Source organism: Phyllobates terribilis, unplaced genomic scaffold (genome assembly GCF_046119375.1).
Source record: "Phyllobates terribilis strain yellow unplaced genomic scaffold, ASM4611937v1 Scaffold_5__5_contigs__length_657084704, whole genome shotgun sequence".
Lineage (NCBI taxonomy): Eukaryota > Metazoa > Chordata > Amphibia > Anura > Dendrobatidae > Phyllobates > Phyllobates terribilis.
This window is the reverse complement of record NW_027362765.1, coordinates 206,745,096-206,761,829: the sequence shown is the minus strand read 5'-3', so window position 1 is coordinate 206,761,829 and position 16,734 is coordinate 206,745,096. Positions and strand designations below refer to the sequence as shown.

The window sequence follows — 16,734 nt, the reverse complement described above, 5'->3', positions numbered from 1 at the left end:
AATTTGTTATGGCAATTCTGAGCATTACTAAACAACAGGTCATGTGTTTTCCCAGTATGCAGTGGTTAGAGTCTACCAGAAGTAGTGCTGTTGCTTCCAAATCATTCAGCAACTGTTACAAATAACACAAGCACAGGAGACAGGAAGTGTTGTGCTCCAGAAGTATCCAGCAACTAGAGGGGTTAACACAGTCACAGGAGACAGGGAGTGTTTTAGCAAAGTCCCAGGTGGATTGTGGGGAACTTGTTATTGTAGTCTGGCTGAAGCCAAAGAGAGAGGTGGTGTGTTATCTGGATTTGACAGAAGGCAACTGAACAGGATTCAGATTAGGAGAGAAACTAAACACAGGTCAGATAAACTCCCTGAACTAACAGTGCAGAGTATTATCAGGCAGGAAGATAAGGACTGGAAGGAATTGTGTCACAGGGATAATCTCCCTCATCAAACCCTCCCCTCTCCATCTCCATGCAGGATAAAGAACGCTGTGTACTATTGTGTCCTTGTGAAGGAAAAACCTGTGGTTGTGTATGCATAGAAGTGTGCTGCTAAGAGATCTAATCTATGCTGAATTATGCTTCTGAAGAGACTGTAATACTGTGCCTTGTGAAGAAATTACTGTATTGTTACTGGAGCCGGTTGCTCAAGAAACTCAGACTGTACTGTAATGAAGATTGTTGCTGTAATATCCCTGAATTTCACTTGCCGTGCTTCAGATTAAATTCCACTGTTAAACTGTTGAAAAAACTCTTGTCAGATGTGTCTGGTCAACAATTGAATCTATTGTGTGCCTGAGAGAAGCTACAGCCTATGGTCGCTCTGAGTAAAGGTTCCCCCAGGATTCCAAAGAATTCATGAAACCCGTCTTGCCCTATCTGAACCTAGTGGCGTGCGTGTAACACCAATATAACGTGGCGCTGGATGGTAGTTGTGGGTGAGGTACTCTTCCCGTACGCCCCAGCAAGTTACATGAATGTGGGGCTCCTGGCTGGGTCTGTGGACTTGTGATATGAGGGCTTAACGCCCGTGCAGGCCGCATGTAAGCAATGTTGCTGGTTTGCCTGGACAGTTTATTGAGGGAGACCACCATTTAAAAATAAACTTTTTACTGAACGGGAACTTGGTTGGCAATATATACAAGAGATAGCGGGTACATAGTCTTATTATCGTTTCCTGTACAACTTGAAGCAGTTTCCACACAGTTTCCTTCCTTCCTTTATTGTTCTCTATCTTCACCTTTCCTTTTTATTCTCTCTACTTGTCCTCTGTTTCCTTCTCACTACTTCACCACCACCCAGCTCAACACTAAAGTCATGTTCAGCAAGAGTCTTTTGCTCAACCCCTAAAGGTGCCAGTATGGCCAGTGCGCATATTCTCTGATGCTGATACTCTGGAACTCCCACCGGGGACATTCTACTCGTCTCACGTGCTCAGTCCTGTCTAGTCCTTCAGGAGTTATAAACTCTGGGCCTTTCTGCTAAGTGTCCTCTCCCAGCACCCGTCTCTGGAAAATCATTCTGTCTTTCAGTCACTTCTGCTTTGGATCACGCTATCTCTTCCTTTAGTCTCCTCGCGCTTTAAGGACGCCCCTGCATGTGGCACTGCTCACATTGGACCTTAGGTCCTCTTTCTATGCACTCCGGGCTCTATCTGACTTACTACCGGGAAACTGTCACTTTTCCTTCAACTTATCCCCTCCCACTCTGGGCTAGTTCCAAACATTAACTCTCACTATACCTACTGTCAAACTACGCACATTATTAACATTACTAACATCTTTAACGCACAGCACAATTCACATTATACATCACCGTTCACATTACATCACACAACATTATACTTGTTTCTTCAAGGGGGAACGTAGGCAGTATGTCCATCTCCTTACACTAAAAGGACCAATGGTGAATAGACAGCACGATAATGCGTATAAAGAAGGCTCATTGACGTGCATCCAATATAGGTAGGGCCCACACTGACCAAACACTGATGGAAATGTGATCCAAAACACTGATGAACAATGGTCCGGGTTTTTACATACAGTACTAGCAAAATCATGGACGTCTGAGTAAGGTCTTTTTTGCACTATGACCTGATGGTTTAGCCATTACTTCCCACCTGCATTAATGAGCCTTGAATGATCTGACCTTGCGATTATAATTTGGTGCTTGTCAATGTGGCTCAAATCCGTTTACCCATTTGTTTTACTTCCATCCCATCATTTTCAAGAACTGCCTACTCACTAGTTGTCTAACATATCCCAGGTGCCATTGTCTCACGATAACCAAAGTTTTATTAAAGTGAATATTTCAGCTTGTTTTTGTTATATACTGTATTCTGGGATCATCATAATATAGGGCAAGAAAGCCTAATTCCATTGATGTGTCACTTACTGGACTGCTTGGTGTAGTTTTGATAGAATCCTTGCTTGTCTGATGTGGATGTAGCAGAGCTAAGACTTTTGCACTGTGTTTAACCCACCCACACCCCTGACTGGCAGCTTCCTGTGTAAACTGTGAGCAGTCTGCCAATCAGTGGAGGGGGCTAAGTTACCCTGATTAGCCTGACTGCCTTGCCCAAGACATGTAGTCCTGTAGTGTTAATTTCCTGCTGATGAACTACTGATTGTATTGAAACTACAACACACAACCTGATATGTCCCTATAATCAGGCTCTTGTGCCCTCTATTATATTATATTATTTTATATATACAGTATATGCTGCTCTCAGATTATATAGCGAAAAAACTGCTGACGGATTCCCTTTATAGAGGTTTTCTCAACATCAGAAATGGGTAAAATTGTAAAGTGCTTGCAAAATCAAGCAATTTTGCAATTTACATATTAATAAAAATCCTCTCAGTTCTCGAGAATAGAAAGATTTTTAATTGTATGGTTTACTGCTCATTGCCTGCAGTATATCAGTGGGCAGTTTCCTAGGCAAGAAGCGCAGCACTTACAAGTTCTTTTCAATAGAGCTTGCAAACACTGCCATGATGCTGGCCAGATCACTGGATTCGGCTAGCTTCAATGCCTTTGTGCTCTTGTTAGAATCCAGAGGCTAAACTACCTCTGTGTCCAGCATTGCAGAGCACAGAGTTCGGGCCAGCGTAATGACCATGCCGCTGATCCAAACTGTCAATCAATCAAAAGCAAGAAGCCACAAGGCAGAGGAGCGGTGTGCTCCTGAACAATGATCTGGAGACCACCCCTTTAGCTTTACCTGTCTGTGATTTGGCATAAAAATGCCAAAAATCCTCAAAATCTTGTGTCATTTGAAATTAGCGAAAATCCTACATAAATTAGGCTCCTAGAGTTTAATGATACATTTTTGTTTTTTTGCCACCTGTAACGGAGCTTTTGGCATGCTCTTTAAACATTGGGGTAAATAATAAAAAAAGGTTTTAGATTAAGATCATAAGCACCCCCTAGTGGTGGCATGCATTATCCATGTCGCAATGGGATCACCATGTGTAGGGTTAATGCTCGGAGCTCTCCGTCTCCTGCCTCCGGCTGCTTGTTTGTCCTCACTTGCTGTATCAGAAAAGCTCCCACCATTAGACTAATATATAAGCAATTAATGAGTTCCAGTTTGACAAAAATACAACATAGTGTTAAAAGGAAGAGCTTCAAGTATAACCAAATTGTGTTTCATTCAATAGACTCTCAGATCTTGGAATGCAGCTTTTTTTCCAAAATTGTCAATTTTTTTTTATGAATGTTCTAATTTTTTGTGTTTTTTATCTTTTTGTTGTAGTAACATGGATACAGAGCTGCTATGTGGTAAGCCGATCTATATACATTTTCTTCTAATTTTGCTCTCGGTATAGTACATTTTTATTTTAAGCCAGGACAGAAACAGTTACCTATTCCAGGATCACAAGGGTACATGTATCTACTATTGTTTGGACTGCAATAGAACAAGATTTAGAATTTTTCAATTTCATTTTAAGAATTACTGATCCTTTAGATATATGTTTAAATCCCTTAAAGGGGTTTTCCTTAGAATAGATCATCAATGTCAGATGCTCAGTAACCCCACCACTCAGCTGACACCTGGTGCTGCGGCTGCTGGAGGATCACAGTGTATAGACCTAGAAGACGGCAGCTTTGTACTTGGTGTAGTGGTCGTTCTCCGTACTGAAGCTCAGCTCCAACTGATGTGAATGTGATCTGAGCTGCAGTACCAGATAATGACCACTAGGCAGTGTATGGGCCTGAAACACCACAGGTTATATCGCTGTTTAGTGGCCGTTTTCAGGTACTGCAGGTCAGCTTCAATTAAAGTGAATGTGATCTGAGTGAATGTGATCTGAGCCGTGGTACCTGAGAATAAGGTGTATGGAGCTTCATGGTCCGGTTCTGTGCACTGTAATCTTCCAACGGACATGGCAGCAGGTATCAGCTTAGAGGTGCAGGTGTGACACCTGATAGCCCTCCCTGGAAAATGGGGTTACTCGGAGCCGGGTCCTTGTAGGTGTTACGGGGGATGCAGTCGTGGCCTAGACCCGTTCCGTGCCCAGGGCAGTCACATAAAAGATAGATGTAATGGGCTTTCAAGTAAGAGTGGTATTTTTCGACTACGCCACCTGCGGTTTCCGGTGATGGGCACCGGCGCTGCTTCAGTCCACTGAGGCCGGTGTTACGGGCAGCTAAGATGGGACGGCTCCCCACAGGCCGAGCAGGCCTCAGGGCAGTGTGAGGAGGAATGGTGGGTGCAGTGCCACGCAGGAAATAATAAGCTGAGACGGTATATGAAGTCATCCGGATCTTTACTCACTTGGGATGATCTTTCAGCCGCAAAGCTTCTCTCTGCTACTCGCGGTGTACTGCGGCCACCGGGAAGGGGGTTCAGCACTTTCCAGGTAGATCAGGAGCACCTGTCGAGACCCCGCTGGTGTGTGTTCCTCTCCTTGGTTGGTTGTTCTCCCACTAAGTCTTCTCCTGACTGTGTGTGGTATGAACGTGGTGTAAGGCCGGGTCCCACTGGATAAACGCAGTGTAAGAGATACAGGTGGTGTAGGCCGCTCCGTCTGTATCCCCCTGGGATCCACTAAGCCTCCGGGCTTTTCCGACTGAGACGTGAAGTAACAAAGTCAGATATCGGGGGCTGGTTACCCCTCTTGCAGCAGGAATCCCTCTGACTAGGCCAGAATATGGGATACAGGTGGCGTATGCCGCTCCGTCCGCATCCCCTGGGATCCTTTTGCCTGTAGAGCCTATCTCCTCCGCTCCCCTCCAAGGCCTTCTTAGGTCAGGACCTTGACCGGTTAGAGACAGTGGTTAACGCTGACCCGCTCCTCGTCTCAAGGCCAGAGAACGAGGACCGTGTATCTTCAGTCGGCTGCGGCCTTATGCTGAACTCTGGCGGGTGACCACAATCAGAGGCGAAGACCACAATCACAGACGAAGATCACAATCAAAGACCTTGAACTTAAGATGGCCATAGATTAAATATGAAAGAATAAGTGTTTCCTAAAAGTGTGTCCTCCACCCTCACCCACTACATGGCTCCCCCTATCTTTGGTTCCCCACATCTCCTCTATCCCGGGACGGGGCAGCACCCTTGTGCATTTAGGCCCCCTACAGGACAGGAGTGGTGTAGTGTTGAATGGTGAAGTGGTGTCCTGAGAGATGCTCCATCCTTACCTGGAAGAGGAGATACCTCACCTCAATCTGAGGTGCAGTACCCCTGTGGCGACTGAACCCTCAGGGTCGCCACACAGGCTCCAGGTTTGGGACACCCCACCAAGTTGATATTGATGAGTATAAGAATGGGAGCCTGATCTTCATGTGGCCAATGATGTAATTGTCACCTGCTTTATTAACATCAGTGGCCCCTGAGAATTCCTTGTAGTTAAGGGTAAGAAAGGTAATCCTGGTTCACTTTTGGTCAAAATTTTCTGTGTAAAACCCTTTAACTGCTGGGTGTTTGTCTGCCTGTTCTGCATCTGGTTTGCCCATAGTGAATGAAGAGTGGATGCTCGTGTGGATTTACAAAGAGTGGATGCTCGTGTGGATTTACAATCTCCCGTAACTGATTCCAGTAATAAACGTTTCCAGTTCTTCCAATAATGTATGTTCCTCTGATACCAGCGCTAGATCTTTGCTATTGCTGTCCATATCTGAAGAGTAGACATTAGATGCTCTTATGGGATCACCGTTTGTAGGTTTAATGCTCGGAGCTGAGTTTTGATTCCTCCGTCTCCTGCCTGCGGCTACCTCTTTGTCCTCGCTGATTTAAAGATCCCCGCATCCTTGTTATGTCTGATCTAGAGAAATTTCATCAAACACCTAACCCTATGGCACCTCTCCTGGGGAATGTTGATTTAATGAAGTGTGTGACTCATTTTAACCCTTTTATTGGTACAGAGAGGAATGGTATTCTGCAGTCACCTCGGCCTTCAGCCAGTGAGGATGACATTACATCAGAGGCTCACATTTCATTTGACATGTACCACGGCGGCTCTTCCATCATGATGAACACAGTGATTCCCTTTAGACTACAAGATACTTGTGAGATCAAATTCAAGATTTTATTTGAACTAATTGGTTTAGAACTATAGGTTGTTTCCAATTATTTCAAAAAAGAAGATTCATAGGGGAGGATAAGGCTGTAGTATAAAAGAAGATATAATGAAAGAAAAGCTTTACATGCGTTAGATTACTGCTATCGTTACTGATAATAGTGCTTATTGGTTTTAATCAGTTTGGCAGGTAACGAGCTAACTTTACCTCTACAGTCATAAACATAGAATTAAAAGAAAATACCTTAATCTAGTATAAAAAAGTAAATAAATGCGCAGCAGGGCTCTTGCACACAGCCATCTAGGAGCTCCATATGCTGTATGCCCCAAGTTGCACATGAACAGTAGGACTTTTCATAAGAAGCACTCAAACGTGTTGTTTTATTAGACACTAGCAACCCGAGTTCCAAAACAAATAAGTTTCAGAAGCTATAAAAGTGTGCTAACTCAAATTACCCATGTCTATTCACTTTCAGCCTTTTTACACGATAAACAACAAAGTTGCATAATTAATAAATTAGTAAATGGCATTACGGAAAACAAAAATGAAATTTGGAAGTTTAGAGAGATGCTCGCCAATTCAAAAAGTGAATTGCCCAGGGCAGATCACATGGAAATCTCTGTGTATGCCTTATCACCTTCAGCTGATCCTGTTAAAATCTCTGCCTCAAGAACATTTCTATTCAATGATGTTACAACTAATTGTGTACCATTGCATAGTCCTCGTTTTGTATTCAAATTTCTCAACAACATAATAATGCTGCCCACCTTAAGTCTAAGGCAATGATTTGGCATGTCTGATGGGGTTAAGCTATTTAAAAACTGCTAAATTGCTGAGAGAAGCTGCAGCACATGGTCTATGGTCGCCCTGAGTAACAGTTCCCCCAGGATTCCAAAGAATTAATGTAACCTGTCCCGGCCCTATCTGAACCTAGTGGCGTGCGAGTAACATTGGTGGCCCGTACGGGGAATCCTGAGCGGGAATTAGCGTGTAGAGGGAGAAGAGGAAAAGTGTCTGGCAAAACAGAGCATCACAGCACCTCAACTCAACTCTGCTACACCAGTTAAAGAATGTTTGCATCCAGAGATGTAGAAGCGGAAGAGAAGTTTGATGCTGGACTAGTTCTTGAGATCACTGGGAAAGGGATTAATCAGCAAAGACTTAAAGTTGCAGCTAAAACAGTACCTAGAAGAGGCTGGCATTTTGGACGAAGTCCTAATTGAAAAAATGAATGAGGCCGCTAGTTTGGAGTCAGAGAGAGAACAGAAGTTAAATAAAGGCTCTGCTCCTAAAATCACCAAAATGAGTCAGGTGAAGTTGGAGACCCCTGGTGGCCAGTCCAAAGATCATCATAGAGACCCTCCAGTGCCACCTCTGAGAGGGAACCTTAAATCACCAACAAAAGAGAGGCCTGCCAGCTCTGACTGGGAGGAAGTAATAGGAGAACTGTGAGCTGAGTTGATTGATGTGAAAAAGTTAATTCGTTCCAGGCCAGAACCGGTATCCCTCAGACCCAGGAGTGGGTTCTAAAACAGAAGATACCCGGCTTGTGAAGTGTGTCGTTCATCAAATCAGAGTACTGTGTGTGTCCACTGTCTAAGATGTGGTGATGAAGGACATTATGCCAAGGAATGCCAATGGTCACGGTCGTTTGGGTTAAAAGACAGGAGGTTACCAGTGCAGGGCAACTGGTAACCGCAACACGGAGGAGGCCCCAGAAGCAAATCCAAATCTCACCAAACCCCAGAACGACGCATGAGGTAAAACGGCTGCGTCAGTACTATCCCCAAGTGTGTTCCCGTCTACAACAGCTGCAAGGGAGACAGGGGCATCAGTTTCTTAATGCCCAGTGCGGAGGTCAAACAATGTACTCCTGGGAAGAGGATTCCTCAGTCAGTATAGATAGCCTCATCAGCCTAATTGGTGAATGGTGCTTTATACAGTGCAAGTTAGATGGGCTTCTAGTAAAAGCACTGTGGGACACAGGAGCCCAAGCGAGCCTTTTAAATGAAGAATGAAGAAGGCGCTACCTGCCACACACTTGCCTTAGGTCACTAAAAGAACTCTTAGGACCAGTGGAACTCCACGGCAAAGCCGTCAACCAGACCGGAATTCCCTTCCAGCCTGGGTGGAAGTGACTTTCCAACTCAGGGCCACGAAGAACAGCAACACCATCAAGCTTTTGGTACCTTTTCTCGTGACGAGCGATCAGAACGTGGCAAAGGATCCTATCCTGGGTTATAATGTAATCAGTGAGGTCATCACGAAACACAAGACAGGGGCGTTGGTGGTGGATGCAATCGCCACATCGCTCGCTATACCCAACTGCGTGGCAGAAAATGTGATTCATAGAGTAAAGAAAGCACAGAATACATTGGACCTAAAACAAGTCAAGGTAGGCTTGCGCCCAACCATCATCCCTGCAAACCAAATGGTGGGGGTGAGGTGTGGAGTCCAGGTAGAACCGGGAAGAAAAGTCCAGAAAATACTGTCCATGCCAAAAGACTCCTCAGAACTTCCGAAAAGCCTAGTTCAAGGTGAGACTGTGCTTAAGATTCCTACTGGTGGGTTTGCTCGAGTGACAGTACCGGTGATGAATACTATGAAACATGAAATTAGACTGTGTGTTAGGTCACATCAAAACCATTAAAACTGTATATCCAGCCAGTGTGAGACCAGCCCTGGGATCCCCTAGTACCCCTAGAACACTTGTGTGCTGAAGATCTAACGGTAGCAAAACCGGTGCTGAGAGAAGAGTGTCATGCGTTCTCCAAAGATGACTCTGATATAGGCTGTATCCCGTCGTTGCATTTGAAAATCAATTTGAAAGACACGACCCTAGTAACCAGAAGTTACATGTCTGTGCCAAAACCATTACATTGTGAAGTGAAAGAATATTAACAAGATCTCATCAACAGAGGTTGGGTCCAAAAGTTGAAGTCGTCTTATTCCTCTCCTATTGTCTGTGTCAGGAAGAAGGATGGTACGTTGAGACTCTGTTGTGATTACCGGGAACTAAACCGAAAGTCAGTAGCTGAGACCCGATACCAAAGATCCAAGATAAGCTGGATAGCCTATCAGGAAGCACCTGGTTCTCTGCCCTCGATCAGGGTAAGGCATACCACCAAGGGTTTGTCGAAGACTTCAGTAGACCCTTGACAGCATTCATCACACCGTGGGGATTATATGAGTGGATCCGCATACCGTTTAGGCTCAGTTCAGCTCCAGCAGAAATCCAGAGGAGCATGGAGACATGTTTAGAAGGATTGAGGGACCATATCTGCCAGCCGTACTTGGATGACCATGTGGTACACAGCCAAACCTTCCGGTCCATGTTAAACACGTGAGGACCGTATTACAACGGTATCAACAACACGGAGTTAAGTTGACCCCAAAGAAGTGTGAACTGTTCAAAAGAAAAGTCAGATTTCTAGGGAAAATTGTGTCCAGAGAAGGATATACCATGGACCTAGCAGAGATCGCTCTGGTACTGGCTTTATAAGACAAGCGGCCCTCTACCGTCGGAGAGTTGAGACAGATATTAGGATTGCTCTCCTACTATCGTACTTACGTTCGGAACTTCTCCAGGATTGCCGCCCCACCATACCTCCTCTTGGGGAGGACGACAGAGACAACAACACCCACAGAGAAAAAGAAGAACACGGGTAGGACCGGGCTTAAAAGAAACAACGCCATTTGGTCCCAACAGCCCATTCACTGGACAGCAGACCACCAGGAGGTATTGGAAGAACTAGTAGACTACCTGGTAAAACCACCCATCTTTAGATATCCTGATTTCAATTTACCATTTGTTCTTCATTGTGACGCTTCTCAAGTTGGATTGGGAGCTGCCCTGTATAAGCATCAAGATGGAAAAATGAGAGTCATAGGTTATGTTTCTAGAACGTTGACAGACGCCGAGAAGAATTACCATCTACATTCCGGAAAATTGGAGTTCCTGGCATTGAAATGGGCTATCTGTGAACGATTTAGAGATTATCTCTACTACAGCAAAGAGTTTGAGGAATACACTGACAATAACCCTTTGACCTATGTCCTTACTACAGCCAAACTGAATGCAATAGGTCAGAGATGGGTTGCTGAACTAGCTGACTTCAATTTCAGCAACAAGCACAGGCCAGGAAAATGCAATGCAGATGCTGATGGATTGTCAAGAATGCCACTAGAGCCTGAGGAGTTCATGCAAGAATGCTCGGAGGAAGTCACTCTGGAAGCAATTGAGAGCACTACCCAAGCAGTACAAGCTTATCAGGGGGAAGACACACCATTGTGGTGTCCGTTGACGGTGGAAACCACCATAAAAGTGAAAGAACAAGATCACCCCCGGTCTATTCAACAACAACCAAAAGGGAAAATCCGTAGAGCACAACGGGAAGATCAGATAATTGGTAGAATACTACTTTATGTGGACCAAAATCGGTTTCCAAGTAAACGGGAGAGAGACAATGAGTCACCAAAGGTATCTGTTTTAATTAAAGAATGGAAAAAGCTCTACCTCAGTGAAGACGGTATCCTGTATCGTAAAGGAGGATGAAACCGGCAGTTGGTAGTACCCAGAGTATTGCATAGGTTGGTCTTCAAAGAACTCCATGAAAACATGGGACACCTGGGAGTGGAAAGGGCAACAAATTTGATCCGTGAACGTTTCTTCTGGCCGTACATGCAGAGAGATATTGAGAGGTATGTGACCAGGGTGTGTGGTTGTCTGAAAGATAAACGTCCCAACACATCAACCCGGGCACCTATGGGCAATATCCAAACTACGTATCCGTTTGAGATGGTCTCAATAGACTTTCTACATCTCAAGACGTGTAAGGGTGGTTACGAATACATCTTGGAGGGGATGGACCATTTCACTCAATTTGCTCAAGCATATGCCACCACCAATAAATCGGGTCGAACAGCAGCAGAGAAGATCTTCAATGATTTTGCTTTGAGGTTTGGGTTCCCTATGAGGTTACACCATGACCAAGGAAGGAATTTGAGAACCAGCTCTTTGCCAAGCTAGGAAAGTACTGTAGAATTCAGAGATCCCACACAATGCCCTATCACCAAGAGCCTAATGGACAAGTGGAACGTTTTAACCGGACATTATTATCTATGTTGCGCACTTTAACAGCTGATGAGAAGAAAGACTGGAAGAGTTCTCTGTCAAAACTGGTACATGCCTAAAACTGTACAAAGAGCGATGCAACTGCTTACTCACCCTTTTTCCTATTGTATGGACGATCGCCAAGACTGCCAATCGACATCATGTTCGATACTCCGGTGTCAGAGACTTACAGAACGTATCCGGAGTACGTTCGGAAATAGAAGGAACGGATGGCAGAGGCATACAACATAGCGTCCAAAGTGGTTACACAAGGACAGAGCAAAAGTAAGGAGTACTATGATCGAAAATGTTATGGAGCAGAATTGGCACCGGGAAGCCGGGCGCTAGTCAAGAATGTACGTGAGAAAGGCGGTCCAGGAAAACTTTGTTCATACTGGGAAGACAAGGTGTATATGGTCGTGAGGAGGAAAGCTGATGACAGCCCAGTGTATGAAATCCGATTGGAAACGGGAGACAAGAAAACCAGAATAGTCCATCGGAATTTACTGCTACCCTGTGATTATCTCCCACCACAACAAGACTTCCCAGAAGTAGACCGACATAGTCCGAGATCGACTTAGGACCACCACAGACTGAAGCTCTGGAGGTGGATAGTGACCTTGAAAGTTCCAATGGAGAAGAACACACTGTTGTATTTTTCAGACCGGCAAGGAGAGGGATGTACCATCCTCAGGAGAGTGAACTAAATCCTGAGGCTCCAAAGTTCCTACCAAGGAGTACAGATGAAGTCCAATTGAAATCTGATGATCGAACACCAGTCCCTGAAGAGACTAATCGGCACTCAGAAGGAGCTGAATTACCAGACCGTGTGAAAACAAGCGACTCAGGAGAAGTACAGGAACTTACAGAGGCAGCTCCAAGCGTATCTGAGGAAGCACAGGAAATGAGTGCGGTGGAAGAAACTTCTGTGACCAAAAAACCCGTGGTCTCTGAGGAACAACCTACCAGGAGGATGTCGACTCAGGAAGTGAGGAGGCCCGTGATGCTGACGTATGAGACACTTGGTGAACCGAGTCAAGTGCCAAGGACTGTCGACTGGAAACAGGTATCTCTGCCTGTGGACCAGGTAAGCCCACTTGAGTGGTATTCACCACTGAGAGGCAGTATGGAAGATGTTGCCTGGTGGAAAGACTTCTGTTCATGCTTTGATTTTCCTTAAAAAAGTTTGTAGAAACAAAGAACTGTTAAAGCATCGAGAGAGAGAGCAGGTTGAAGATGTACGAAACGCTCCAGCTGAAGAGATGATGATTGTTTTAATTGTGTTAACTGTTTATTTCTTACAGGCCTCCTACAAGAAAAAGGTTGTAAGATTAGGTTGTTATCAATGTTTATGAACGTTATACCAATTTCACATTGCCAATTTGTATATAAAGTTATCCAACTTTCACCACTGTCTCAGAATTGGTCAGATTGACCAATTAAGACGAATGTTGAGGACGACATTCAAAAAGGAGGGAAGAATGTGACATGCAGAAGTAGTGCTGTTGCTTTAAAAGCATCCAGCAACTATTAGAAGTAACACAAGCACATGAGACAGGAAGTGTTGTGCTCCAGAAGCATCCAGCAACTGGAGGGGTTAACACAGTCACAGGAGAAGGGTTTGTTTTAGCAGAGCCCCAGGAGGATTGTGGGGAAGTTGTTTACTGTCTGGCTGGAGCTGATGAGAAAGGTGGTGTGTGTGTTCACTATCTCACAGAAGCGCCCCTGCAGGTGAAAAGGATTCACGTCAGGGGAGAAGCTAAGCACAGGTCAGGTAGAGTTCCTGAACTAACAGTGCAGAGTATTGTCAGGCAGTAAGATAACGTCTGGAAGAAATGGTGTCACAGGGATCATCTCCCTCAGCAAAACCTCCCCCCCTCCTCCATCTTACTGTGCTGTAAAGAATGCTGTCTTCATTAATGTGCCTTTGTATTAGACCTGTGCTGTCCTGTACTACTAGGAAGATAGTGAACTGCTGTGCTGCTAAGGAAAATGTACTGTTTGTCACTGGAGCCTGTTGCTCATATGACTTAACTTGCACTGGCTGTGCGGCTTCTTATTAAATGCTGCTGTTCTACCGTTTATGAGGACTCTTGTCAAGTGTGTCTGGTCAGCAAGTGAAACAACCTACATGTCTGTGCCTGAGGGTCAATACCCCTGTGTGCCTGAGAGAAGCTGCAGCACATGGTCTATGGTCGCCCTGAGTAACGGTTGCCCCAGGATTCCAAAGAATTCATGTAACCTGTCTCGCCCCTATCTGAACCTAGCGGCGTGCGTGTAACACTCACCTCAACATTAAGCTCTTTATGTAGTAAGATTAGTATAATACAAAGTATTCTGCCCTTGAACCATTACTTCTAGGTGAGAATATTTTCCTAATATGGAGCTGTGAAGACGCACCATATAGCTGCCCAGTAAGTACCTACCTACTGGTCTGAAGTATGGAGTTGCTGTGACTGTATGCACCGCCATACACCGATCTAAACTAGTGATGATCAAGCACTAAAATGCTCGAGTGCTCGGTACTCGAATCGAGCAGGTCGGACGCTCGAATGGCCTCAACTCGAGTACTGAGTATAATGGAAGTCAGTGGGAAACGCAAACATCTTTCCAGAAGACCCTAACAGGAGGGCTGGTGGGTAGAAAAATCACTGAAATGGATTGAAATAGCTCTAAAATGAATGGGAACAGCATGGGGAAGATGCCTGGACGCATCTCTGACTCCCAGGTCAGAACAATGTTGTCAGAGTATTACTCCACTTTTACGTACTGACAATAAAAACAAACAAAACCGAAGATAAAATGGGTTTTACAGGAAAAAATGTTAGGAAACATTATTTCCTGTATAATGACTATATAAGGCAAAATTAAAAAGAGAAAAAAAAATGCCTCCTCCATCCTTTAATAGCCGGGCCATCTCACCGTATTTCCTCGTTGCCTATGATTACAGTAGATGACTTAGTAGAGGGGGAAATAAAACTACACCCACCAGTAGTTACCAGTAAATGTAATTTTAACATTTTAGTACATTATCTGGGCATGTGGTGTGTGTGACATGGTCAGACACATCCTGTTTCATTTACGAAGGAGGGTCTCTGAAATTCACAAAAGCCTATGCGACCAATGGAAGAACTGCCAAACATTAGCAGGAAAAGGGACTCTGATACACCCTGTATTATACAAAAAGGAGAGCCTCCTACACATTCTGTTAAAATTGTTAGGTAGTGGGGCTCCTAGTCTCATAAAGACTTGCATTAAGTGCAAGGGCTGTCAAAAAATAGAAGGAGTGGGACTCCTAGACTGGTAAAGCCTATGCACTAAGTGCAAGGGCTGAAAAACATTTACCCCTAGGGGGTATATGTAGCACCCCGAGGGCTCGGTTGCTACAGAGGTATTGCATCTCATCCAGATGTGTGATATCTCACTCTCAGGTAAGGACCCCGACACCTGTGGGTCAGGACCCCGACACCTGCATGCATTACACCACATTTCCGGGGGGCAGGGCGACCGATATGCTCCAGGCAGAGCACGACAGTCCCTGTCCCTGTCTGGAGTGGGGGGAGGGAACACCGAGGAAGGGGGAACCCTGTCGTGCAGGAGCAGGAAGGAAGTAGATCCTGGGTGCACCTAGAGGGAGGTATATAAGGTGGGCACCATCTTAGATCAGGGGTGAGTCTGAGGAGAAGTGACCGGGAGCAGAGGCTCTGTATGAGCTCTGCTCCAGAGGCGGGCCTAGTAACTGAGGCCCAAGCCTGGAGAGGAAGAGGAAGGAAGAGGAGCGGAGAAGGCTCCAGGAACTAGGAACGAAGGGACCCCAGGGGTGTGGACCGGCTGGTAGCCACCACATGCCCGAATCTGCCTGCGTGGAGGGGTCAGGCCAAAGGGGAAGACCGGTCCCCGAAACTAGTGGAGGCGGGGAACTACCCTCAGCTAGAAACCGGAGGCTAAGACATTTTACGTGGCGCAGCCCCTCGCTACACCCGCTAGGAAGGCACCACATAGGGTCAGGGAAACGGAGGCCAACGTTTACCCGCCAAGGCCCGAGGCAGCCAGACAGAAGCGTGGTCACTGGTGGGGTATGACAGGCCAGAGGTAGGACACACAAAGGGGGTCCTGTGAAGCGCTCCAAAGTTATCTGGGAGTTGGCCGAGCCCCTTACCTGGTGAGCACATTGCGACGCGGGACGTTATGAGCAGCTGAAGTAACTTGGATAAAGAACTGTGAGTAAAGATCCTGAACTGCATTACAGAGACTCTGAGTCATTACTCCCGCACACCATCACTCCCAACATCCCCACTTGCTGCCCTGAGGCTATACTCCGCCCGTGGGGAGTTATACTACACTCTGCTGCGCTCACGACACCAGCCTCAGCGGTCTGCACTGCAGCGGCGGTTCACTCTGACTGCAATCCACGGGTGGCGTAGTCGGACATTCAGAACGAATAGACTATCCACTCTGGTTTGACCGCCCTGGACATGGACCAGGTCGCCGCCACGAAGACTACAACCCTAGCATCTCACTGAGGCCCGGCTCCGGGTATTCCCCTAAACACACGGCCCAGGGGGCGCGTCATATACATATTTATATCTAAGAGAATTCTAGAGGTAGGTATCATGCACACCTTGGAAAAATTATGAGTGAGGGTCGTATGATAACTCTCAAAAAAATATGAGTGAGGACCGCCTGATGACCCTCTAAAAATTATGAGCGAGAACCACGTGTTTTACCTCTAAAAATTATGAGCGAGGGCCGCATGAAGACGCTATAAAAATTTTGAGTGAGGGCTGTCTGTTTACCCGCTAAAAAGTATGAGTGAGGGCTGTCTGATGACCCGCTTAAAATTATGAGCGAAGGCCGCATGATGACCCTGTTGATATGGTGGAGAAGAACAAGAAAAAAGAAGAAACCATGAACCATATAGCCTTTTTTTGGGTGGGAAGGGGTGCATGAGTGCATATACAAAAAAAAAGAACATTTGAATTGGCTTTATGTTCTGCTGCTGTTATCCGGTGGGGTTGATTAGTCTGGGCCAATCCAGGCCTTGTTCATTTTGATAAGAGTCAGTCTGTTAGCATTTTCAGTTGACAGGCGGATGCGCCT

At 45.6% G+C, this 16,734-nt stretch overlaps 1 protein-coding gene across 2 annotated transcripts in view; it reads left to right on the top strand.

Annotated features, from left to right (window-relative positions):
• Positions 1 to 16,734, top strand: part of NECAB3 (N-terminal EF-hand calcium binding protein 3) — a 148,740-nt gene that overhangs the window by 12,643 nt on the left and 119,363 nt on the right. For both annotated transcript variants that reach the window (XM_073683758.1, XM_073683757.1), the window contains exon 4: positions 3,751 to 3,776. In XM_073683758.1, coding sequence (XP_073539859.1) covers positions 3,751 to 3,776 — 26 coding nt within the window. The remainder of the gene's footprint in view (positions 1 to 3,750; positions 3,777 to 16,734) is intronic.